The 27,445-nt window shown below is 44.2% G+C and overlaps 1 protein-coding gene across 2 annotated transcripts in view; it reads left to right on the plus strand.

Annotated features, from left to right (window-relative positions):
• The window catches only part of RPTOR (regulatory associated protein of MTOR complex 1), a 339,460-nt gene that overhangs the window by 182,318 nt on the left and 129,697 nt on the right, over positions 1-27,445 (plus strand). For both annotated transcript variants that reach the window (XM_081218128.1, XM_081218129.1), the window contains exon 6: positions 5,333-5,508. In XM_081218128.1, the coding sequence (XP_081074254.1) occupies positions 5,333-5,508 (176 nt within the window). The remainder of the gene's footprint in view (positions 1-5,332; positions 5,509-27,445) is intronic.

Raw genomic sequence — 27,445 nt, forward strand, 5'->3', positions numbered from 1 at the left:
CAGGTGAGGGCCCTTTTCCTAGTTCATGGCCAGGCCTTCTCGCTGTGTCCTCACATGGTAGAAGGGGTCAGAGAGCTCTCAGGCTGCTTTTGTAAGGACACTGATCCCATTCAGGAGGGCTTCACCCTCATGCACTAATCACCACCCAAAGGCCCCACCTTCTAGTACTATCACCTTTGAGGGTTAGGATTTCAACATGTGAATTTTGGGGGAACACAAACATTCAGACCATAGCACTACCTCAAGAAACTAGAAAAGGAGAGCAAAATAACCCCAAAGCAATCAGAAGAAAGAAAATGATGATAAGAACAGAAATCATTGAAATGTAAAACAGAAAAAGAGAAAAATCCATGAAACAAAAAGCTGATTCTCAGGAATAATCAATAAAATGGATAAATCTCTAGCAAGACTAACAAATATAGAAGGAGAAGATTGAGGATCGTACAGCCATTGAAAGAATAATAAGGGAATAACATGAACAACTTTACATTCATAAATTTGACAACTTCAAAGAAATGGACCAATTCCTCTAAAACCACAAACTACCAAATCCACCCAAGATGAAATAGGTAATGTGAGTAGTCAAGAAATTAAATTTGTAATTTAAAAGTTCCTGAAAGGAAATCTCCAGACTCAGCTAGTTTCACTAGAGAATTCTACCAAATATTTAAAGAATTAACACCAGTTTTACAGTCTCTTCCAGAAAATAGAACAGGGAGGAAACACTTCCCAATTCATTTTATGAGGTCATTATTACCCTGATGCCAAAATGGATACACATTACAAAAGAAAAGAAAAAAAGCTGCAGACCTCTATCTCTCACAAACTTAGATGCAAAAGTCCTCAACAAAATAATAGCAAATCAGTTCTAGCAATCCATAAAAAGAATTATGTTCTACCACTGAGTGAGATTTATTCCAGGTATGCAAGTCTGGCTTAATATTCAAAAAAATCAATTAATGTAATCCATCATACCAACAGACTAAAGAAGAACAATCATATGATCATATCAGTTGACACAAAGCTTTTGACAAAATCCAACACCCTTTCATGATTAAAAAAACCCTAACAAACCAACTCTTAGCAAATGAGGGCTAGAGGGGAGCTTCTTCAGCTTGATAAAGAACATCTGTAAACCTACAGCTGTCATCATCCTTAATGGTAAGAGACCACGTTTTCGCCCTAAGGTCGGGAACAAGGCAAGGCTGTCCATTCTCACCATTCTTACTCAACATAGTACCGGAAGTTCTAGCCAGCAAAATAAGGTAAGAAAAGGACATCATCAGTCACTAGGGAAACAAATCAAAACTACACTGAGGTGCACTTCACATCCACTAGGATGGGTAGAATAAAAAAGATAGATAATTACACGTCCTGGCCAGGATGTAGAGGAATTTGAACCCTCACACAGTGCTAGTGGGAAGGTAAAATGGCGCAGCCACCTTGGAAAACAGTCTGGCAGTTCCTCAAATGTTAAACTTGGAGCTGCAGATGACCCAGCAGTTCCACTCCTATGTTTATACCCAGGAGACTTGAAAACATGTGTCCACACAAAAGCTGTACACAGATGTTCACAGCAGCATTATTCACAGTAGCCCCCAATGGAAATTCTCTTCTTGATGTAAAGGATTGCAGAATTTTTTAGTATCTCCTTTCTTTTAGTTATCTAAGAGTAATGGTGGAGAAATTTGGTTATAATTTCTAATTAAGCATCTTTAGTGAGTTATAGAATGATTCTAGAGCATTTTAGAAAATGATTGCTAACAACTAAATGGCTTTAAAATAGTGGACGGTCCATTTAGGCAAACTCTCAGGATAATCATGCTCTTTAGCTGCCCTCTAGGGGAAATACTGGGGGGAGGTTCTCGGTATGATTACAAGTCTTCCTCCAACAAAGACGACTCCTGCTCTCTTGGCCTAGATTTCATAGTTCCCAGCAATAGGTACCACTTCTTTTTAAATTACTATTTAATATCTGATATATATAGAATTAGATATTAAAAAATTACTACTGCCACTTTGTATCTGCTATTTTTAGTACAGTATCTGTCACATGATAGATGCTCCATTAACAACTTTGAAATGAGCTGGGTAAGCAATACCTGATTCCTTTACAGATCTCAGTCTCTCTCTGAACTTTGCAAAAATGTCCACTGTAAGTAGGTGTTATTGAATTGAGAATAAAAATTGCTTTAAGCTAGAACTGGAATTATTACCAAGTAGATGTTATTTTCAGAAAGTCGCTTGGTAAAGACTCCTCTGAAATTATCAGTGCCTTCATCTCTTTATCAAGATGTCTTGTATATGTATATGAAGAACAGAAGCAGCACAATGGCAGAGTTTCATTTAGAAAATGAGAGATGTAGGTGCTCCCCCTACAACCCCCACTCACCTCCAGCCGTGCTTCTGGAGCGAGTGGTTCTGGGCCTGTGTGAGCTGCTTGGCCAGCCTTCCCGTGAGCTCTGAGTGCATGAGTGCCACATTATCCACACGTGTGGAAGAGGTAGCAGATGTCTTTCTTGGATCTGGTTGCTGTGTATCGCATCTGAAGATTTTTCTGGATCCTTCCCAAATCCTCCAGAAGGCTCTAGTGAGCTTTTAATGATTAAAGTTTTCCTGGTGTTTGAGCCTCTAGGTTCTCCAGGAGAAGCCCCTTTGGGTAACAGTGCATCTGGGGTGTGCCCTTCAGGGTGAGTGGTGGCTCCCAGCTGGACCTGTTCTCTTCTCAGCCTGGGTGCCTTTGAAAAGTCCTCTGAATCACTAGTAGTTAGGTTTACATGCAAGCTGTTTCCAAAGACTAATTTCAATTAAAAGGTCAATATCTTAGATAAATACAAAACCAAAACAGTATATTGGAAATAGCTCATCTGTTGGGTTTTGTTTTGTTTTTGTTTTGTTTGTATTCCTGGGTTAGCAGCTTGAAAAATGAATCGTTGGTGGAATTGTTTGTCTTGAATGTCATTTTTTTTAATGTTACTGATTCTAATTAACCCCAGTGCAGAGCTGTCATGTGCCCAGTGGTGACAACAGGTCCCATATGAGTCTGAGGGGACTATTATTGTGTGTTACCACACTTCAGATTATCTGCAGCCACATTTAATGCTTTCTGCCAGTTTATACATCAGCATACAGCAAGGGGCTTGTTTAAGAAATACAGGTTTCTATCAATGATGACTGTGAATTAGGAAATTTAGTTTCTAGTGGACTTACTTGGGATGAAGATGTTCCTGCATCGCCTCCCTGTCTCCTTGTGCCTCCTCTGCCTCGGGTACTTTGCAAGGCTCTGGGCCAAATGCTCGTGGACCATGAGGTTCAGCCCGAGGCAGACCTAACACAGAGGCACTGAGCAGATCACTACCTGACAGCCCCGCCTGGCTGTGTCGGGGCTACGGGAGCGCTGCCTCCGCAGAGGACAGGGCACAGACGTCCTGACATCAGCAGAAGTGCCCTTAACCCACTGAGCACCCCACGTGGCTGCCAGGGCATGGGAACCCGCCCCACCCCCGCCTCCCCCTGGGGGCCTGTGTCTAAGGCCGACTTGGGAGAAAGGTGGCCTTGGTGTGACACACTGCTTCACTTCTGAGAGCCTGAGGCTGTAGAAGCTCAGTGACAGGCAACAGCAAAGATGGAAGGGCTGCAGCATTTGGGGGCTGTAGCCAGAGGACCTGTTCTTCGCTTCTCCGAAAGTAAATTTACTGTGGAAGCAGATTATAGACAGAGAAGTTAAAACTAGTAACCCACACCAACATTTAAGAATATTGAATCTTGGTTTCACATAAATGACTGTTTCTTCCTAAATTGTTTCCTGTAATCATCACGTCTGTGCGCAGTTGTGGTAAGGCTTGCAAGAAGAATGTGCATTGGCTTCAGTCCCAGGCCACCTCTCCAATGCCCCTTTCAGCGTTGAAGACTGCACTCTGTTCCCCTCCCGGAGCCTGACCCATTGCCGATGTCATCCTCCCTCCTGGGCTGGGGAGGACGCACTTCCACAGAGCACGCGAGTCGAGACCACTTCCGGCAGCCTCCCCTGGCTCTGACACATCTGCAGCCTCTGCGTCTTTCCGCATGACTCAGGTCTGATAAGCCGCAGACCCACACGGCACCCAGACCCGACATCTTTCCTAGCGTGTTGTCACAGCAGACCTGGAAACTAATTTCCTGTGTGGAGCAGGTTGCTTCACTGGTGCTATTTTAGATTGTAGAGCTGGAGCCAAGGAAAGGATTAAAAGTGATTCTGCCTTCCCTTTTCTCTGTGCTTTAAAAAACCCACTCTGCTGATGGTTGTACAATGTGAGTGTACCTATCGCCACTGACCATACAAATAAAATGGGTAAGATGGTAACTTTTATATTATGTATATTTTGCCACAATAAAAAAAACCCCTTCCTCTAGAAATAGCAGTTTTTATTTTTATTTAGTATTAAGTAAACTAGAATTTGATTTGTATTCTGGATTTTCTATTCCTTCTATTAATAATCTGAAGAGGTTATTAATAGAAGTACAGCTTTTACTGCCTTCCATTTGAGAAGGTTTTATCAGCATTAATAATAACAACACTTTACATGTCGTAATCAATGTTAGGTATATATGACTGAACACAGCTTTGTGTGTATTTAACTTACAAAGTTCACCCGAGGCTGCTGTTTGGAAAAGACCCTGCAGAGCACCCATGTTAGTGTCACAGGTGTGTGGTATAGATTCAGGAGGGTCCGGATGGGATGAGGGAGTGGAAAACGGCCCTCAGGTCAGGACCAGCTTCCCGTACTCATGACTAGGACTCGCCTGGTGACCGGCAGTTCACGTCATTTCTTGCAGTCTCTGTTTCCTCATTGTAGAAGATTTTTTAAATTGGAAAGAAAGCTTACCTCATGGGGATGTTGTAAAAAGCAAATGAAATAGCCAGTGTGAAAGAGACACAATCATGCAGACATAGGGGATTATTAGTAAGGAGCAAAACCCGAGACACATAAACATTCTTTTCAAGTTGGGAAACAAACGAGCAGCCATCAGTGATTAAAATTATCCCTTCCTGCCCCATCTGCCCTCCTCAATGCCATCATCACCTGAAACCCCAGCACCTGGTCTTCATGGAGCCCTGCCCCCTGGCGTTTATAACCCAGGAGTCCTTAAGTAACAAGTGATTTGAGGCTGGAGCTTGTGGTCGTCTCCAGGAGAGGATCTGGCAGCTGGGCCTCTCTCTGGAGGACTTGGCCAGGAACCCCCAAGTTTTAAGCCTCGGTTGATGGGTCCTTTCCTTCATGTCACACTTCCGGCTCAGTCTCCAGTTGTGCATGACAGTTAAGCTGCTCTCTTCCATCCTGTCCCCCTGCAGGTCGCTGCTATTAACCCAAACCACCCACTGGCCCAGATGCCTTTGCCCCCGTCCATGAAGAACTGCATTCAGCTGGCAGCCTGTGAGGCCAACGAGCTGCTGCCCATGATCCCCGACCTTCCGGCCGACCTATTCACATCATGCCTCACCACCCCCATCAAAATCGCCCTGCGCTGGTAAGTGGCGCCCACCTCGACTCCCAGCGACCCCCCTGGGGTTTGCTGCAGGGACCCAAGGCATCTACCTGGGTCTTTTGGACTAAGTTACAGGCGTGAGCTCAGGACCCCAGGTGGATGCTGGGGTTTTCCTCTTGGGGTTCAGGATGCGCTGTCCCCTGGGTCAGGTGCGTGCGTGGTTTCCAGGAGCACCCTCTCCATTTCGTGGCTAACTGTGGCTGTGCCCTCAGATAGTACCAAGGTGGGTCATGCTGGAAAGTGGACTTTCTTTTGAAAGAAGAAAAGCCTTCATTAGTTATAGAATTCTTTGCTTGAGTTGAAGTAGAATCTTTCCGTTTATTCTCAGCAGTAAAAAATAATAATAATAATGATTTTTTTTCCTACCGCCACTCTTTTGAGAAGTTGAGAGCTCTTGCGAATATGACTGAGGAAATGTGTGGAATATTCCAAGACAGTAGGACCTGCATTTAAGACCCTCCATCACTGGCAGGACTCACAGTGGAATGTGTGTGCTTCTTGTCTCCAAATCCACTTTTCTCCCCTAGACCGTCTTGCTCTCTTTTAATATCTACTTTTCCCTTTTATATTTTGCTGGAACCCATATACAGGAAGGTAAGTAGCTCTTGGTGAGGCACAGGCGGGACGGTGCAGCCGCGTGGGTTCACTGGACTCTGTGGAGGCGCCTTCCTCCGTTTCCTGCCGGGGTGTCCTAACAGTGCAGAGGCACAGGGTCCTGCTTCCTTCCCCACAGCCCTGGAGAAAGTGGGGAGACAAGCAAGGACTCTGGGGGCAACGACACAGTGCTCAATCCCTCGGGAGGCCCCTCGGGTGACTACAGCCTGGGCGGGGGGTCCTGTGGTTGCCTTGAGCTGCTGGTTGGATGAGAACTTGAACTTGCAGCTTCACCTCTGTAGCAGCATCAGGTTGACCCACGGCACCTGGGTGAGGGCATCCACCTCCCACCCCAGCCCTCCCAAATCCCAGATGTGGATCCCCCCCAGGGAGAGGCCTCTTCTAACATGCCTGATCCCTAAGGAGCTAGTGGAGGAGGTGTCCCCCAGCTGCCGAGCTCACCCCCCGACTCAGCCAACTCATACAGGGCCTGACCGGGGCCATTCCCCACTGCACCCCACAAAGCAGAGCACACGTGGCAAAAGCAGACTCCAAGGGAGAGAGCTGAGCTAGTCATCGTGCGAGGCAGGGCTGTTGTCATCAAGCACAGTGCACGTGACGGGAGGTGAAGGGAGGAAGATGCTGGCTGGTAACAGAGTGAAACTACGACCTGGGGATGTTGAAAAGAACCACATAGAGATACAGGTGAGAGGACTATGGCGTTTGAAACAAAGGACACAGTGGACAGGATTCCTAGCGGGAGGGGTGGCTGCAGTCTGACTTAACATGTTGGGAGATTACAGCGAGGGGCTAGGCGCTGGGGAAGGTAGCAGGAGGAGAGAGACAGAAAACAGAAGAAAAGCAGGAGACACAGGAGAGATGGAAGCTCCCCCGTGGAGAGAGAAGGGGAACGTGGCAGAGCTGGAAATACCTGAAGGTGATGCGGACACATTCTTCAGAACTGGAGAAAGCTCGAAGGATCTGAGAGGCTAAGGCTGATGGGAAGGGAGGAGAGTGGGGACCCAACCTCGGGGTGAGGCTGAGGCTGCACAGCAGCCACACCCACACTGCCTCTGAGCATCACTCCTTTCTTCGTGGCTGCGCTGCCCTTGACTGTAGGTCTTTTCGTTCTTTCGTTTAGAAGTGAGTTTTTCTGTTTAACTCTCTGTACTCTGTGATTGCTGTTAGAAAAGGTTTATGGTGCCATTTAATGTGACCTCAGGAAGATCTCTGATTCAGATGACTCAGGAAGTCGTTCATTTTATTCATCATCCAAGAAATAATTTACTAAATACCAACTGTGTACTTAAAGCCCATGGGTAAGCACTGTAGGCGATACAAAGAAGCATATTGTCCTGAAAATTTTACGGTCTCGTTGAGGAGACAAGATGTGACCTGAAAATTCATTATCTAAATGGGTACTTCATGCCAGGCAAAGAAATCTGAACATTTTGGGCAATGCATGAGCAAGGACTAAATGGATCTGTGGCACCAAGGGCTATTTGTGTTTCCAGAGAACAGAGACATCCCTAAGGGCCAAGGGGATCAGGGAGGGCTTCTCGGAGGAGAGGAAAGTTGAGTCGGGGTCTGGGCAGACGGTGGGATTTGAAGGGGAGCAGAGAGCACCACAGGCAGGTGGCCCCCAGCGCAAGAAACCATCCCTGAGGAGCGAGAGTGGGTCAGTAGAGAGAGGACATTGTCCAGAGGGGTGAGGTGAGGTCGGAGTGTGGGCCGGCATTCAAGGGGGGGCCGCCTTGATGTTGGGCCAAGGACCTTGGCTCCTCCTAGGACTGGTGGGGGAAGGTGTTTATATGGAGAAATGACTTAAGAATAGTGTTTAAAGAAGATAATCCATGTAAGGATGGGGAGACCTTGGTCAAATGAGGCCTTTATCACAGCAGTGAGATCAGGATCCAAACTAAAGCAGGAAGGTGGAAATGGCCGTAGACCCTCGGCAGGAGGGCCCACAGACACACCCCAGAATCTGCGGTGCAACAGGCCTCATTCCCACTCATTTTCCTGCCCCTCCCTGTGGATTTCCTGCCCTTACTGCACCTGTGCACCCAGACTCCGGAACTGACGGTGCACACCAGCTGTGCTCTGGGACCCTGGGCTGGGTGCTGCATCTGAGGGGGCTGTGAGTGGAGGGGTGGACTGGCGAGGGAAGAAGCAGGAAGAGCACAGACGGGGCCTCCTGCCCATGCCACTCCACACTCTGCTGCCAGCGCAGCGAGTTTATCTGTTTCTCCCCCATGTCTCCGGCCCTGTCGTCCTCCACCAGGGGTCAGAAGGACGTGGCGTCCCTTCACTGGCAGCTGTGGGTCCCTGCCCTCAGGTCAGGGGTCAGGCAGTAGGCTTTCACTCCACCGTGATGCGATGCATTGTCTTGGTACCTACCTGAAATCCTTTTTGGAGTTAATATATAATTAAATTTTTAAAAAATAAGCATTTAGTAGGAAGCACAGTGAAAAATCAAACTAATGCAGTTACCAGAGAATGGACTTTGAGGTCAGTACATCACGACTGTGGATGATGGTCGTCAGATAAGCACTGCCTGGAATGATTAAGCGGAGTCCCGGGTGGGTGGATCTTTTACAATTAACCACTTTCTGCATACTGAGGGATTCAAATTAGATCGAACATAACATTTCACTGAGTGTCCTTAGCCTGTGAATGGCAGTAGACCATATTCATGGAAAGAATTGTCAAGGGAATTCTGTACTTCTTTGTAACAGCTGAGTTAAAAAAAAAAAAAAGACACCAGCCTTTTTATACATGAAGAAAGGAGACAGTTTGCCAGATAGTATTAATACTTATATTTTTAGGGTTAAGTTTTTTTTTCAATTTAAAAGTCAGTTTAATATTTTCCAGTGAAAAATGGGATATACATTCTTTGTAGAAAATTTACTAAAAAGTAAAAAGGAGGAAAAAATTGTCCAAGATTTTACCATCATTACCACAATTAGTGTTAACTTTTTGGTTAAAAAGTCAGTCTTTTTTTCTGTGTATGTACATGTTTGCATTGATGTAATTAGACTAAATTTACAATTTCATATACTTAAACCTTAGCATAACAAACTTATTTATCCTTGACTATTAGAAACTCTTAGTAAATGTTATTTGTAGTGATTGCATAATATTTCACTGTACTGATGTTCTGTGTTATTCAACCAAGTATAGGGCTTTAGGTTTTATTATTCAGGTAAGCTCAGAGTAGCTCTAGAATAGGGGTCCATGGGCTTTTTCTGTGAAGGGTCAGATAGTAAATAGTTTAGGCTTTGTGAGCCCGAGGATCCCAGCTTTGTTGTCATAGCATGAAAGAGCCATAGAAAGTATGTAAACAAATGAGCATGACTGTATTCCAATAAAACTTTATTTACAAAAACAGGCAATGGGCTACATTTGGCCTGGGAACCATAGTTTGCCATCCCCTGCTTTCGAGAATGGAGCCAGGCTTTTACCTTCAAATGACTGCTGCACTTACCTGTTGGTCAGTGAACCCGAACAATAAATAACCTAGGAAAAACCTTTGCTCGGGAAGGTTCCTGTATAACTAAGAGGATGGTTTTAACAAAACTGCAGTCATGTAAGGCACAGTTGCTAAAGAAAGTTATATACCTTGTAAACAGAATACAGCCTTACGTTATATGTACAAAATATGTGTACATATATTTGCTGGCGAGTATGCTTATAAATCTTATTTGATGATGAAGTAGTTGTTGGGAGACATAATTCTCAGATTTTTGTTTCATTTTTGCCTCAATCTTATTTTCAGAAACTGATAATTTTAGTAATTCTGAAGTGAGCAATTACATTACTCTTCCTGTAAGTGATTTCCTTACTCACCATATACATCAATATAGGATAAGAATCCAAAATATGTTTTTTTCCTTAGGCTGTTTTCTACTTAGTAGATTGAGTGGCAGAATACCATCTTAAATTTATTATGGATATATTTGTGTGCTACTGAAATTATAACTCAGTGGTACTTAATTTGCTGTGGGACTTGCTGTAAAATAGATTGATGCCCATTGCATTGTGTGTCATGCAGTTGTATTGTCTGTTAATGAAAATGGCAGGCATCATTTTCGATTGAATAGAGGTCAAGAAACATGTTTCCTTCCTTTCAATTAAATTGAGTAATTTCAAGGAGTTTAAATGTTAATGGCATAGTATTACCGAAAATTTGCCAGCACAGAAAGCCTTGTCTTCATCTTTGCCCAGAGAGAGAGGCAGCTGCACAGACACCCCGCCCTGCAGCTGCACTGTGAGACCCTGCATTGTCCATCCGGCTGGGCCCCGCGCTGTGTCCTGCTTGTCTCACTGCAGACGCTTGCTTTGCATTTTGTGACCCTTCTGGCATTTGCTTTGTGTTTTGTCTTGAAGACTCAACCAAGAATCAGTCAGAATTACTTTTGGAAACATAAATTCTTGCTGGTGTTTGATACTAGGGTTAACCATTTATTCTCTGTACAGTTTTCTAAAATACAACTTCTCTGCTAGAGAGCAAACTTTCTGCCTACGCATTTAATCAGTGCTTTCTGTTTTGTGATCTTTTTCAGTTTCTTGTAAAAACTGAATTAAAATGAAGTATCTTATGTTTGAAGGCAGGCGATCTAGACACATTAGTGAATGAAATTGTCTTACCAGTTTACTTTGTAGTAATGTCACACTTTGCGTCATAAACCTTGGTGGTAGTAAACTTAATTTGGGATTTATTTAAACGGTTTTCTTATCTGGAGGCCCTCACAATGTGGCCATAACTGTTATCTGGTCCTGCTCCGTAAACCCCAGGACAGTTTCAGGTAATTTCCAGTCTTTCAGGTTATGTAATTTGTCATGTGCTCACTCTGAGGAAACTATTTTTTCTCCCCAAACTAGACGATGTACTCTCAGTGTTCCTGTCTCTGACATACACGCAATTGAGATGAATATCATAATGTATTGTAACAGAGCTCCTTTAAAAAAAAGTTGACATGCGGAAACCTGATTTATGCTGCTAAGAAATGAACTGAACCAGACAGAATGGCACAGGCTGCTGACTCCCTCCCCTGAGCCCAGTCCTCGGGCTGCCATAGGGGAGTAAGATTGATGGGTCCTACAGTGAGTCCACTCAGCGAGTCAGAAATGGTGTGGAGCCCTTGGGGATGGTTGAGACTGTTGGGGTGGGGAGTGGAACAGGTGAGGACCAGAAGGTGCAGCTGAGGGAAGGCCGAGGGTGGACCCTCTGGTGTGCACATTACTCTTTCCATCATTGCCCTGGACAGTGCAGCTTGCCTTGCTGTATCTGGAGCTTGGAAGGAAGGAAGGGAGGGAGGGAGGGAGGAGGGAAAGAAGGAGGGAAAGTAGGAAAGAAAGAAGGTGTACCACCTCTCCTTTGTAGAAAAAGCTATACCTGTAAAAATCAGAAGCACTACACCACAGAAAAATAATTCAGAGTGAGGATAAACATACCCAAAGTGATAAGAGAGAATATTGGAAATAGGAAGAAGAAATAAGAAAGATTAGTTGGAGGTATGGATCATGAAAAATACAATTGACGGGGCTTCCCTGGTGGCTCAGTGGTTGAGAGTCCGCCTGCTGATGCAGGGGACACGGGCTCGTGCCCCAGTCCGGGAAGATCCCACATGCCGTGGAGCAGCTGGGCCCGTGAGCCATGGCCACTGAGCCTGCGCGTCTGGAGCCTGTGCTCCTCAACGGGAGAGGCCACAGCAGTGAGAGGCCTACGTACTGCAAAAAAAAGAGTCCAATTGACGAAGTAAAGAATTTACGAGGTGGATTGAAAGGCAGCATTATGGGTATAACCAAAGGGCAAATTAGAGAGCTGGAAGGCTGGGTTGATTAATTCCCACCAAAGAGGTAGAGACGGAAAGAATGAGAGACCAGAAAGATAGAATTAAAGTTTGAATATCTGAGATATTGATCATGAAAAATAAGTCTAGGTTTAGGCCTCACTATGTTAGAGGTACCCACCAAAAGAATGAAAATAGAATATATTATGTTCACAGGAGGAGAGAGGATTTCTTCTCTCCAAAAGAAGGTAGAAAAAGAAACAAGAAAAGCATGGTAAATAGAAAATGTGAAATAAGATGGCTGAAATAAGTTTTGAAATGTAAGTGATTATCTAATTGTTAGTGAGTTGAATTCACCTCTCAAAGGACAGTGATTCTCATGTTGGATAAAAATCATCATGATATAGCATGTATCACAGGATACATGTTTAAAACAAAATATTTGAAAGGTTGAAAATCAAAGGATGAAAGAGGAGAAATATGGAAACCAAAAGAAGGCTGGAGTGACAATTTTAATATGCATCAAAGAAAAATCTGAGATTAAAAAATATTGAAAGGATAAAGAAAACTTTTATTGTGGTAAGAAGAGCAAACGATCAAGAAGATACACTGATCATGGCTCTCTATGCATCAAACAATATGGCCTTGAAATATGTAAGATGGGAACCAAAAGGACTGTGGGTAGAAACGGATACACCAGGAACATAGGTACTGAGACCAAAAAACTTTTACATAAAAAGTAAGAAAAATAGTTTAGATTTTAACAGCAGGACTAATTAGCTAGGTCTAATGTAGGCATATAGGACCATGTACCAAACAAGCACAGAATACACATTACTTTTGAGCATAGGTGGACCATTCACAGCAAACAAACAAAACTGTGTACCAGGTTCCAAAGGAAGCTTTAATAATCCCAAAGAATTGATACCATATAAACTCTATTCTCAGACCACCATACAATAGAGCTGGAGCTCAGTAACGAAAGGGTAGCTTTTAAAATGTCTGAAAACTAAAAATCTTACTCTTAAAAAATGAAGTCCTTAAAAAGGAAATACTTTTAAAAAATTATGAAATACTCAAAGCTGAGTAACAGTGAGAGCACAGCTTTTCATGTCTGTGGGATGTAGCTAAAGCAGAAAACAAAGATTAAAAAATAAAAGAAAAATCAAATGTTCACCTTAAGGAGCCTGGGGGAAAATGCAGTAAGCAAAAAGGAATATGAAGAAAGGCAGTCCTGAAGATGAAGGCAGCCCTGAGCTGTTCATAGTGTCTCCACATCCAGAGCACCTCTGGGTAGTTTCTCCAGAATTCTCCCAGCAAGGAGGAGCAGCCCTAGGGCTCTACCACTCTTTATATAAATTCTGGACCAGCACTCTCATCCTCAGCTCCTCCTTCAAGTGAGTCCGGTACCTCAGTTTTCATTCTTTCTGAGATTCTGCATTATGAGGGTGCTTACTTCTTTTTGGCTTTTTCCCTTTGAGGTTTAAGGCTTCCATTCTCTCTCTGCTTAGTCACCACAACTTGCCCAACTCTTAATTGGTTGAAATTTTAAATTATGGTAATAAAAGTAGCTCAATCTTGTTGAGCATTATGCTGTGCCATTACATGAATTAACCCATTCAGCCCCTGCAGGAAGCCTGTGTAGCATGGCCTGCCTTCAGCCCTGCTTTCAGGAGGAGGGGATTGAGGCTGCATGGTCGTGACTGGTAGAGCCAGGATTCAAACCCTGTCCTGACCCCAGCGCTGACACTTGAGACTGTCTGTGTGATGATTGGCTTCTCCCATTTGCTGTATTTTCTCCCTGGTACTCTTTGTCCGTGTCTTACTCTTTTTCTTCCTCTTTGGAGGGAGTTGAGATCCATGTGCATGTTTAATCCAGCATATTTAAGTGGAGTCACGGGCATTTACTTAACTTGGTAAAGGCTGTACAGGGCTTTTCAGCAATATGCTTAGTGGAGAAACTTGAGATGTCCTCCCTTTGACATTGGGAATAAAGCAAGGGTTCTCTCTGGCGCTACTTCAGTATTAGAAGTCCTGGTCATCAGTAAGACAAGATACAGTATTTGTAATTATCTCTGTGCATTATGGATCATCTTTCATATTTCATTGATTCTAGGATGTACATTTTCACATCTGAACATATCTGAGATCCAGTACCATCTTTTGATAAATAATGTGCCTGTTTAGTTGGCAGCACTTTTTCTTTCTTAGTGTACATAGGAATGCTTAGAAAAGCCCACGTCAAGGTGTGTGCTATAACCTTTCTCATGGCACTGTTTGTGAAATAACTGACTCAGGGTTTATCACTAGGGATCATGGGTAAAATATCATGTTTGCAAGAGGTAAAGTTACTGAACTCGGTTACACGTACCAAAAATAATCTCAAAATTGTAATGGTGTTTATAGATTTTAATTAGGAAAGTCTAAAATTTATGGTCTAAGCTTTCTCTGTAAGACCAGAAAAAGAGAAGCACATCAAACCCTAAGTATGTAGAAGAGAGGAATAAGAAAACAGCAAAAATAAATGAAATAGAAAATGCACCAGAGAAATATACAAAACCCATGAAAATAGATGATAGTTTTTGAAAAGTTCAATAAAATTTTTAAACTCTAGCTAGAATGGTCAAGAAAAACAGAAAGAAGATATAAATCGACTATTTCAGAAATGAGGGAGCATCACCACAGATCCAACAGACATTAAAAGGATAGTAAGGGAATCCTTTTAAGTATGAAGGACTTGGTGCCAATAAATTCTATGTCTTAGGTGAACTGGATGAATTTCGTGAAAGACAGAATACTAAACCTGACACAAAAAGAAAAAGAAAATATGGATAGTTTATATTTCATAAAGAAGCTGAATTCCCTAGTTAAAAGCCTCACAAAGAAAACTCCAAGCCCAGATATCTTTGCTAATGAATTCTAGCAAACATTTAAGAAAGAAATAATACCAACACTTACACAAACTCTTTCAGAAAATAGAGGAAGGGGGAACATTTCCCATCCCATTCTAATAGGCTAACTTTATCTTAAAAATCAAAGTCAGACAAAGACTCTGCAATGGGGTGGGGGAAGCTACAGGTCAAGATCTCTCATGAACACCAGTATAAAAATTATTTGTTTTTCTTTATTTTATTTGTTTAAAACAATTTAAAAAAAAATTTGGGCTGTGCCGCACAATATGCAGGATGTTAGCTCCCCGACCAGGGGTCAAACCTGCTCCGCCTGCAGTAGAAGCACAGAGTCTTAACCACTGGACCACCAGGGAAGTTCCAACAGGTATAAAAATTCTTAACAAAATGTTAGCAAATGAAGCCCAACCATATAGAGAGACGATAAAGTATTATGATCAAGTAAGGCTTATCTTAGGAATGCAAGGCTTAATGTGAAAATCAATCAGTGTAATTCATTGCATTAGCAGAATAAAGGGGAAAACTTATATGATTATTTTAATAGATGCATAAAAAGAATATGACAAAATTCAGCACGGTTTTTTGACAAACTGATTCAGCAAACTGTAAATAGAAGAGAACATTCTCAAGCTCATAAAAGGCATCTAAGAAAAACTTACAGCTAACATTGTAGTTGAAATGGTGAAAGACACTTTCCCCAGAAGACTGGAAACAAGGCAAAGATGTTCATTTTCACCATTCCTTTCAACATTGTACTGGAAGTCATAGTCAGTGCAATAAGCTAGAAAAGAATAAAATGACATGCAGACTGGCAAAGAAGTAAAAATCTCTTCACAGACAACATGATTATCTACATAGAAAATCATGAGAAGTCTACGAAAAAGTCACTGGAACTAATGCATTTTAGCAAGGTTCCAAGATATAAGATCAATACCCCCAAATCAGCTACATTTCTATAAAGTAAAAACTAATAGTTGGAAATTGAAAAATTTTTTAAATATATACTATTAGCTATGGCATCAAAATTCTGGAATACTTGGGAGTGATGTAACAAAATATATGCAAGATCTGTGCACAAAAACTATGAAACATTGCAGAGAGAAAGACCTAAATAAATGGAGAATTATACTGTGCCTATGGAGTAGAAGACTCAATATTTTAAAACTTCTAATCTACCCAGGTTGATCTATAGATGCAGTGCAATATCCCAGTCAAAATGACACCTTTTTTTTTTGAAATTGATTTTACAGTTTATATAGAAATGCAAAGAGTCTAGCCAAAACAATTTTGAAAAACAGGCATGTGGTTCATTTCAAGATTTAATGTATACATATAGCTGATTCACTTTGTTATACAGCAGCAACTAACACAACAATGTAAAGCAATTATACTCCAATAAAGATGTTAAAAAAAAAGAAAGAAATGTGTGTGAACAAACAACTCATGAAACGGGAACTTGAAGTGGCTATTAAAATTTTGGGGAAAAAAAAAGATTTAATGTAAAGCTACAGTAATCAAGACTGTGGTATTGGTATAAGGATAGCCATGTAGATTAATGGAACAGAGTATGGAGTATGGAGCAGAATTAGACCCCCACATATATGATCAATTGATTTTGGACAGAGGTACCAGATAATTCAGTGGAGAAGGGACTGTCTTTTCAACAAATGGTGCTGGAACAACTGGCTATCCATTTGGGAGAAACAAAAAATCAAAACCCCAGCCCTTATTTTACACTAAGCAGAAAAATTAATTTCTGATCTTCTATATATAAAAGACAAAACTATAAAACTTATAGATGAAGACATAGGAGAAAATGTTCATGATTTCTTACATGTAACATAAATAGCACAAATCATTAAAAATTGATATATTGAGGTTCATCAAAATAAAAACATTTGTTCTTTGATAGATACTGTTAAGAAAATAAAAAGACAAGCCACAAACTAGTTGAAAAGATTTACAATACATGTATCTGAGAATATATAAAGAACTGTATCTAGAATATATAAAGAACTGTAAAAACTCAATCATAAGAAGACAACCCAAATTTTAAATAAATGGCCAAATGATTGGAATAGACGCTTGACAAAAAGAGAGGAAGAACCGACAGACCCACGAAAGGTGCTCGTGTGTTGGCCAGAATGTGGAGTAACTGGAACACTCATACATTGCTATGGGGATGAAAATAGTACAGCCACTTTAGAAAACAGTTTAGCCATTTTTTTTTTTTTTTTTTTTGCGGAATGCGGGCCTCTCACTGCTGTGGCCTCTCCCGTTGCGGAGCACAGGCTCCAGACGCGCAGGCTCAGCGGCCATGACTCAGCAGCCCAGCCATTCCGCGGCATGTGGGATCTTCCCGGACCGGGGCGCGAACCTGTGTCCTCTGCATCGGCAAGCAGACGCTCAACCACTGCGCCACCAGGGAAGCCTAGCCATTTTTAATAACTTTAAATATACACATAGCGGGGCTTCCCTGGTGGCGCAGTGGTTGAGAGTCCGCCTGCCGATGTAGGGGACACGGGTTCGTGCCCCGGTCCGGGAAGATCCCACATGCCGCGGAGCGGCTAGGCCCGTGAGCCATGGCCGTTGAGCCTGCGCGTCCAGAGCCTGTGCTCCGCAACAGGAGAGGCTACGACAGTGAGAGGCCCACATACCGAAAAAAAAAAATATATATATATATACACATAGCATACAACTCACTTATTCTCCTATGTATTTACCCAGGAGGAATGAAAACATGTGTCCACACTAAAATGTGCAATGAATGGTCATAGCTGTGTTCATGGTGTCCAAAACCTGGAAACAATCCAGAGAGATGTTCATTCATGGGTGAATGGACCAAATTTGGGGACATACACTTAGTCTGTTACTGCTTACCAATAAAAAGGAACAAGCTATCGATATAACATGAATGAGTCACTGCTTGAAAGAAGATAAACACAAAACAGTACATAGTTTATCATTTTGTGAAGTTCTTAGAGTGAACTACAACAAGAGAAAGCAGATCTGGGCTTGCTGGAGCCAGATACAGGGATGAGATGGACAGCGCTTCTGGGGGGTGGAAATGTCCTGTGTGGGAATTGTGGTTGGTTGCACAGACATAACACATTTGTCAAATACTTCAAATTATAATCTGAAATGGGTGCATTTTATTGTATGCAAATTGTACCTCATTAAAGTTGATTTAAATGTTTTAAAATGCATAATACTGGGTGAAAAAATAATCCTTTTTTGTAAACTAAACACAAAGAATATAGTATAAACAAGTTTGCACATATACTTGAAATACGGAAGGGCATACATTAAATAGATGTGAGTGCCTATGGGGTATTGAGACAGGCTGGGGATGTAGGAAAGAAAACGGCAAAACAAAAGAGAAGGCTCACCCACGATGATGATGTGTTCCACTAACTCGGGACTGTGAACAGCCTTCTGGACACCTAACATCTTAGAAAGTCACATATATGAAACGGACTAGACAGACCACCCTTTGCAAGATACCAGGATTTTAAAATCATGTCTCCTTTTATTTCTTTTAAATATCAGGTGTCAGTGTTGTCCCAAGGCTCAATGTAATCAATAGTGGTAAAAAGCTAAGAAATATGTTTACAGAGTTACTGTCTAAATATTGACCAATTTGACCAAATTTTAGGCACATAGGGCCTTTTGAAAACCATCTTATTTCCCTGAGAAAAAGTATTAAGTGAATTTTTTTTAAAGGGCAGGTTACCTTTTTATTATTGTTCATGTTTGGGTTTATTTATCTTCTAGTAATTTGCTGTTGGCTCATATTCTCCCTTCTCCTCCAGTGTTTACCTAACAAGAGTACGTGGAATGTATTATCTCAAACGGATCTCACTAGGCAGTTCAGTGAGTCCAAGAGTCTTTGGTGAGAGTTTGAACGAATCAGCATGTAATGTGTGTGGAAGACTCTAGGGGAGCAAGCGTGAACAGAATATTCTTTTAACATAACAGGAGTGTTCAGAAGAGAATAAAGATTATATGCAGTTCAGCTCACAGTGGGACTCTTACAGCCACCGAGTTATTAATATAGTTACAGGAAGTCAACTTCGGGGGAAATGATGCTTATAAAATTGTGTTCTGTCCCCGCCGGCCAGCCTCCCTCCCTCCCGGTCCTCCTCATGATCGTTGGCCAATGGAAGCAAAGTCGTTTGTCCTCTGCTGTTTTGATACCATCATCACTATGTTCCAAATTAGTTTTAATCCCTGTTTGAAATCATAAGTGCAGAGCAACTGATTATATCACTTTTTATAAAACAATTACCTGTTAACTATTTATTTGCTTATTTGTATCTTCTCCTTAAACTTCTGGGCATTTTAACGGTACTTTGACTTCTTATCTGATTTGTGTGCCTTCAGAGACTGTTAATGTATACAGCTGCATACTTGACAGCACACTTTCATGATCCTTATGGACATAAAAAAGCAATCCTTTGATTGGTGCTGAACTAGGCCGCATATTGCATGAACCAATTTCATTCTCTTTTTACTTTTGCTGAGATGGAATTGATGGTTCCTCTTAAATAACATCACGTTTTGAATACCAGAACAGTGTGACCAGGTAAAACCCATGCAGATGGTAGAATAGTGACCCCATCAGCATCTAAAATAGTGTAAATTGAGCCACGAGATGTCAGCCTCTTCTTTGTTTTTGTTTGTTTGTTTGTTTTTGTTTTTGGTAGGTGGGCCTCTCACTGTTGTGGCCTCTCCCATTGCGGAGCACAGGCTCCGGACTCACAGGCTCAGCGGCCATGGCTCACGGGCCCAGCTGCTCCGCGGCATGTGGGATCTTCCCGGACCGGGGCACGAACCCGTGTCCCCTGCATCGGCAGGCGGACTCTCAACCACTGCGCCACCAGGAAAGCCCTTCTTTGTTTTTTTTTACTTGTTTATTTTACACACTTTATTCTGAGCGTTTAAACTGGATGCAGAGGCCATGTTAAGGCACTGAGACTGGGCGTTAAACCTTGTTCTAGTATTAACTGTTGTCACCATGGTCATCAGAACAGCTTGTTTGCTTATCCTGAGATGGAATGGACTTGTGAAATAACTTCTTTTGAATATGTGTTCTGTTCAGTCAGCCTTATTATAAGTACTAAAATTATAAAGATCTGTGAGACAAAGTCTGCTAAAGAGACACTTTTTATCAATGCTGCTCTTGGGGATGGGGAAGAGGATGAGGAGATTCCTCTGCTCGCCGTGGAGGCAGCCAGCATCTTGCTGGGGGGGTCATTGGTCCTGACCTCCTGTGACAAGTAAAGTCTGGCTCAAGAGAGGAGGAAGAGGCGCCTGAGCAGTCACCGCCGGGCCATGTCTGGGTGATGGCAGAGCGTCCGGTGTGGCAGGGGCCCTGAGGACAGAGGGGAGGCAGGTGACCATGAAGTGGGAAGAGGGTGGAGCCGTGGATGTGCAGCTTGAAGGTGGGCTGTTCCGTAGGACCTTGTTCCAGGGGTATGGTGCTGGGTCTGGGGTCCCGTCTCCAGAGCCAGTGAGACGGGTTGATCTCTCCCCTCCAGGAGTGTGACGGCTGATTCAGGAGACGTGTACGTGGATTAGTAATAGAGTGACTCGGGTGCTGCTCGAAATGGGCACACGGAGACGTAGACCCACACCCGACAGGGCAGCTTCCCCGGGTGGGCAAGACCTGGAGGCGGCCATAGCAGTGGCCCTCTGGTGGGCTTGGGTGAGCTCAGGACACCTGGGTGCTCCCAGCTGGCCTCTCCCCAGCCCCACCCACCGCCTCAGTGGAGGGCAGCAGGATTTGTGGATGTGACTCATAAAGGCGTTTCAGGGCCTTCTGATAACCCCCTCCTACTAAAAAAAACAAAAACAAAAACAAAAACAAAAAGGAAGACGAGGTAAACAAATGGGACTGGAATGGAGAGGTGGCTTTCCAGGTGGAGGAGATCTGAGGGCCTGGAGTGAAGGAAGAGGTGGGAGCTGGACTCTGTCGGGGCGGGTTCTTTGCTGTCTGGTGGAGGGTCTGTGGTTGTTGTCACTTTGTTTTGAGCAGGGCACGTGAGGCTTGAACAGATGCATGAGATGAGAGGAAAGCTCATCCCAGGGGAGTTGTTTCACTGGGGTCCATCACCATGGTTTGGATGCAGTTGAGGTTACTCATAGAGAATGTAAGCCGAAAGGAGGGCCAAGAACACAGCACCAGGTTCTGCGAGTCCTAATGTAGGAAGGAAGTTGGCCAGAGGGAGTTATCGGAGGCGCAGAGTGGAGAGGGCAGCCAGACCCCCATATCCCTCTGAGGACCCTTCAGGGTTGAGGATTGGGAGGGGCCTTGAAGTTGACAGTTAGGAAGTCCTCAGTCACCTCGGGCAGTTCTAGAGCCACTGAAGTGGCAGCCAGAAGGCACGGGGCTACCCTGAGAAAGGGGAGGCAACACAGGCATAAACTATGTTAAGGAAGTGAGGGGTAAAGGGGCAGAGGACCAGTTGCTCTTTTGAGGGGAAAATGGAAGACTTAAGGAAAGAGGTTGTTGGCTTTAAGTTAGTTGCTTTTTTAGTGTTCTTGTTTTTAATAGGCAAACATTTGTAGACCGGAAGGTAGGTATCTTTTAGAGAGGAAGCAATTGAGGCGGGCTGAGGCTGCCCCCTTCCTAGCAGAGGGGTTCATCTGCTTCTTGAAGCCATGAGGGCAGGTTTGGAAGAATCTCAGTGTAGGGTACCGTCCCAAGGTCACTGACGTGACACCTAAACCAGAGCCCAGAGTACAAGTAGGTAAAGACAGCGAGCACGACTCAGCGAACACCCTCGTGGTGTGATTTCCAAGCTTCCTGCCTGGCTTGGGAGTCCAAGGACAGATTGTGTATCAGACATTGTAAGGAGAACACAATTTACATTTAAAAGATAATTGGAAGATCAACCTGAATTCACTCATTTGCTGCCAGAATACCAGGAATTGGCTCGGTTTCTCAGCAGAGCTCCTCCTCACCCCCGCCCCCTGGGAACTGTTTTTCTGGTGGATTCAATACCGTGAGAGTATGGAGAAGCCAATAGAATGTCTGGGCTTCCTTCCGGGCACCTGACCTGGTGTTGCCAGGCTCTGGTCTGCAGAGGAAACTTGCTTTGGCCTGGTGCCTCTGCTTGTTCCCCGCACAGTCCTCAGACCAGCAATGTTATCATCATGTCCACCTGCCTCTAAGTTAATGGGCACAGACTCATGGTTCATAAAGCAGCTGGAATATCTGGTACTTATCGGGGTACTTAATTGACAAATGTCTTACAAGAATTAAAATCATGTCGGTGTTATTAATGTTCAGAAACGTATTTGGGTGTTTTCTTTTCCTTGAGTATAAGTGGAGACATGAGTGCAGAAAAGCATGTAGGGAGAGCTTAGGTGTTAGAAGGGACAGGAGAGGATGGGGGTGGGGGGTACAAAGTCAGTCCAACCCCAAATATGAGACCTAAAAAGCAGGGAGATTTAAATTCTGAGGAAGACAACTGCATAGACTGAAGCCCGAGACTAGACTTGGGCGGCTGGCATGCCAGCCATGGTCCAGGCAGGAAGGAGAGACTTGGCTATAGTATTCCTGCAAGGCTGTTGGCCTTTGTTAATGAGCACAGGTTGGACCAAAACTGGACCTGAGATGTGCACACGTCTCATTTGTTTGATGTTTAAGCTACTTCTCTGTTGCCTCTATTTTACCTGTTAGACAGGGATGTGCAGGCGCTTCTGTCAGTTCTCTCCTGAGCCAATGGCTGGACCACTCACCCTGCCTGCTGGCTCCCACTCCACCTGTGGCCTCCCCCGCACAGCTGGGGGAGTCTCTCTTTATAGGCTTTCATCTTACTACTTGTTCCCTCTTTTCTTCCTGCTTTCACTGCTTGCGTTTGAGACGATGCATTGAATTGTCTAGAGGAGCACAGTGGTACGTCATTTTTGAGTTTGGGTCCGGTGGCCTTAGCCCCCGTGGGAATGTTGTGGCACATGGCTGCAGAGGTGCGCTCTCACACTTGGCCACGTAACTGGCTGGGTAGTTTCAGAACCTTCTGAACCTCAGCTCTCTCCCCTGAAGTAGGAATAATATTAGCAAATGAAGAAGCTGTCTGGACACAGAAGGTACTTCATAAATGACATTGTCCCTATCTTAATCTTCCTGGAATCCCTGGAGATGCTGCCGGGTGGACCAGCAGGTGGAGGAGTCATGGTTCGGCTCACAGCTTCTGCCCTAAAACACCAAACCTGTTGCCTCTTTTCCATGTCGTGTTCTTCCCAGGAGTCATTTAGGAGTTCAACCTGGAAACTGAGTCAGAGAATGCGAATTTTTTTAACAGGAAGAACTTCCCACGTTTAAAACACCTGGGGCTTATTACAGAGACTCCTTGTGGCTGTTTTGTTTGTTTGTTTGTTTGTTTTGCTGTGCACGGGCCTCTCACTGTTGTGGCCCCTCCCGTCGCAGAGCACAGGCTCCGGACGCGCAGGCTCAGCGGCCATGGCTCACGGGCCTAGCCGCTCTGTGGCACGTGGGATCTTCCCGGACCAGGGCACGAACCCGTGTCCCCTGCATCGGCAGGCAGACTCTCAACCACTGCGCCACCAGGGAAACCCCTTGTGGCTGTTTTTAATCATGGGTTTTGCCGTGCTATTGTCAGGCGGGAGGTGAGCTGCAGCTGAGAAGCGCCCGTTCTCTCCGGGGTTGGAGTGCGGCCTCACGCGCGATGGGAGCCTGGTGACAGAATCTGAACTGACCAGGCATGCACAACACTGAATTCACTGCTGACTGAATTTCTAAGCCAGCCTCCGGCTCTCAGGAGTCTCCTTGCAGGGAGAAGTCTACTGGATACATAGGAAAGAAGAGAAATGAACGTCTGCGTTATTCCAGTAAAGTGTCTGTAACTCGCTGGAGGGGTTTGTTTGTACCTTTTGATCGCGGAAGGAGCGTGACACTGCACAGCTCATCTTGGTCTCCCATCCTGCTTCAAATTCCTTCCAGCCGATTTCTTCTCTCACTTGTATCTGGAGAAGAATCAGGGCTTGGCTTGGGGCCACCAGACGTGCCGGGACTTCAGAGTTCTGCAGTGACATCAGCTTCAGTCCCCTGTAATAGGGACTGACTGATTCTAAAATGATCCACGCAGGTCGCTGTGTAGCTCACGAGCACTGCTGCTCTCAGCGTATCATGGGCTTATGTTTTTAAATAGGGTCAGCTCTTTTGAAGTTGTCACTTGAATGGTTAAGTGGTATGGAATTTGGTGCTGCAGCGCCTGCCCTCCTCATTCACTGGGGCAGGGGTGGCCTCGGTTCGCCTGTATTTCCTCCATCCTTGTGCACACAGGCATGAATTGACCCCCAGAGTGAACTTTTGGATGTAGAGGAAAGATTGGGGGTCAAGGACATAGCTTCTTAATACAGAAAGGGCACATCAGGCAGCAAGAAAAATATAATAAGAATAAATACGGTGGAAGATTGTAATTTAAGTGGTGTTTGGCTCTTTAGTTTAAAAGACTCACTTAATTTTTTTTTTTTTTTTTTTTTTGTGGTACGCGGGCCTCTCACTGTTGTGGCCTCTCCCGTTGCGGAGCACAGGCTCCGGACGTACAGGCTCAGCGGCCATGGCTCACGGGCCTAGCCACTCTGCGGCATGTGGGATCTTCCTGGACCGGGGCACGAACCCGTGTCCCCTGCATCGGCAGGCAGACTCTCAACCACTGCGCCACCAGGGAAGCCCAGAATCACTTAATTTTTACATAAATTTAACTTTCTGGGTCTGCCACGAGGCCATCCTATATCCTAGACAAGGACAGATGAGGGCCCAGCTGCTGTGTGTGAGAGTAAACAGGTGTGTTTACTGGGAAACACTCCCTTCAGCCATTTGGCCCTGTTTTCCCGTTATACTAGAAAACCTCGGTTCCCAGGGGACAGCAGCCTCTGCCACCACCTCTCAACCATTCCTCAGCACTGCCAGCACATGAAGACGCCTACTGAATCAGAACTGTGCAGCAGGGTTCACAGGGGGGTTCCCTGGGTGAGAGGATTGGGGTTCTGTGTGTCCCGTGTGAAATTCTTGTTTTCTGTGGCCGCCCCTTCCTGACTGCCGGCTCTCTCCAGGCGGTTTGTATGTGTTCACTCCTCAGCTTTGTCAGTAGGCAGCGTAAACACAGTCCTTGTTTTCAGTTCATCAGGTAAAATTACACCTTAAGGTTTGAATCAGACTGAGGAGGCTGGAGCATGTGAGGCTGTCCTGGACAAGCTGGATTCTAACTTCTTTATCAGGTGAATTCCATGGAAACAGGGTCCAGAAAGTTTGGAAGAACTCCATGGAAGCTTGTTGTGTGTTCTGCGTCTCTCCTGTGGCTGGGGGTCGTGAGTGTCACTTCTGTGGAAGAGAGCTGCACTTTTAGGAGAGAGTGTTGGTTTTCTGCTTTTGCAGATAAGTGCAGGGGCTTTGCTGTCAGGACTGACTCTTAATGACCACGGAGATGAGCTGGGCTGGGAGGGGCTGGGAGCCCCTCTTTACATCTTGACATTCTTCAAAAACAGAAACAAACTGCTCAAGTTTTGAGAAGTTAGATCTTTCCCTGGAGTGTTTTCCTGACGTTGACTCATCAAGGTAGGAACATCTGCTTTGACCTCTCTTTCTCTTTCTCTCTGTTTACTTTTCATTGCAGGACAGTTTTCAGCCATTCTAACAAAACGGTCAAGAGAATAATAAAACAAACCCCCTTGTACTCATAACCCAAATCTTACATTTGTTACTTGCTCTATCATTTTCTTCTTATGGCTATTTTTAGTAAATTACAGAAATTATGATATTTACCCTCCAGTACTTAAATATGCATTTTCTAAAAGACATTTTCCTTATGACAATTGTTTTGACCTTTTAACCTCTTCTGAACCAAAATGACAGCACCCTTGCAGAGTTAGCACGGTTCCCTTGAAAGTTCTTTCTGCTTTCACTGGGCAGGTACTTAAGGGACCCCTGGGATGTCTTCCAGGCTCTGGCCCTGGGAACAAGACAGACTCATTCCGACCATCATTCAGCTGCTTGCCTCTGAAGCAACGAGGTCAGCTGAGACAGCTGGCCCCTGAACCTCATTTGTGTCTTGTCCTGGTTACTGGTCTAGAAGCTCCTGAGGAGAGTGAGCCATTCTGTACGTTTGAAAGTGGTAGCTATTTAAAGATTGTAAATTACAAAAGTCTCTTTTTCTACTTTTTTTTCCCCTAATAATATACATGGCATACTTCTTAATTTAGTTACAAATACCAGATGATTGGCACACTGTTTCATGTGGGGTTTTTTGTTTGTTTCTTTGGTTTTTTTTTTTTTTTTTGAGGTACGCGGGCCTCTCCCTGCTGTGGCCTCTCCCGTTGCGGAGCACAGGCTGCAGACGCGCAGGCTCAGCGGCCATGGCTCACGGGCCCAGCCGCGGAGCGGCATGTGGGATCTTCCCGGACCGGGGCACGAACCCGTGTCCCCCTCATCGGCAGGCGGACTCTCAACCACTGCGCCACCAGGGAAACCCCTCTTTGTTTGTTTTTAACCTGCTACATTAAATGAAATGTCACGGAATCTGCTTGTCTTATTTTAATAGTGTATTGCCACTTTGAGCTGTTTCCCAAAATTCCTTTAAAAGCCTGACATCTCTGGCAATGTGCTTCATGTTCAGAAGGACTTGGTTAAAATAGTCTGATCTGTGAAGCTTCCGCGGCATCTCCATCCATGGAGACCTCAGTGTCGGCCCATAAGAAGGACTTGGCCACACTCAGTACAGCCTCTGCTCAGAACGCAGCTACCCGAGGACTCCAGAAAGTGAGCGGCACCTTGGGGACTGAAATCAGACCGTGAATAACACTCATAATGGGGATCAGTTCTGCGTGTCTTTTCCTGCCCTGTGTCTCAGCTCTGACCCAGGTGCAGGCTAGACCTGCACAGGGAGTGCTGAGAGCAAGACTGCTGGGGAAGCCCCTCTTTCTCACTGGAGGGGAGGGTCACCTGCATGTGGGAGAGAGTGGAGGGCACAACCCCTCCACAAAGTACCAACCTGGAGCTCAATTCGGGAACTCTCCGAATCTCTTTGTTCAAGATTCTTTTTAGAGCTCAGTCTCCAGCCTCCTTCCCTCCTGAGGTCAGAAGCTGGAGGTCAGCATGGGGCTGAAAGTTCCCTGCTGTTAGCCAGTGTCGGTCTTTCTGGTGACCAGCCCCCACCCTGAGTCACCTCATCAGCATAAACTCAGGTGTGGTTACAAGGGGCTCCAGAAAGGAGGCAGCATATGCTTTGTATCCTCAATGAAATTACAGAAAAATGGTCTCTGAAAAAAAATGAATAAATACTGAGATTGACAAAACAGTACATCAAGATGAAAAGAGAACTAGCAAAGAGAAAGTTTAAGAAATCAAATTTAATTCTGAAGTTTGTGACCTTAAAATTGGTCAGGAGTTCAGGAAACAGCAGTAAAAACTAATGAGAAACAAGAAAAATAAAACAATGAAGATTCAACATATAGATTATTATCCTTGAAATATGGAATAAAACAAATGGTAATAAAATAGTATGTAAGCATAGGCCATATTTCAACAAGTATTGATATAAGCTTTCTCATTCTCTTCATAAAGTTACCATGATTGAGGTACCAAGCCTGACAAATGCA

The sequence above is a fragment of the Mesoplodon bidens genome, assembly GCF_964165515.1.
Source record: "Mesoplodon bidens genome assembly, chromosome: 19".
NCBI lineage: Eukaryota > Metazoa > Chordata > Mammalia > Artiodactyla > Ziphiidae > Mesoplodon > Mesoplodon bidens.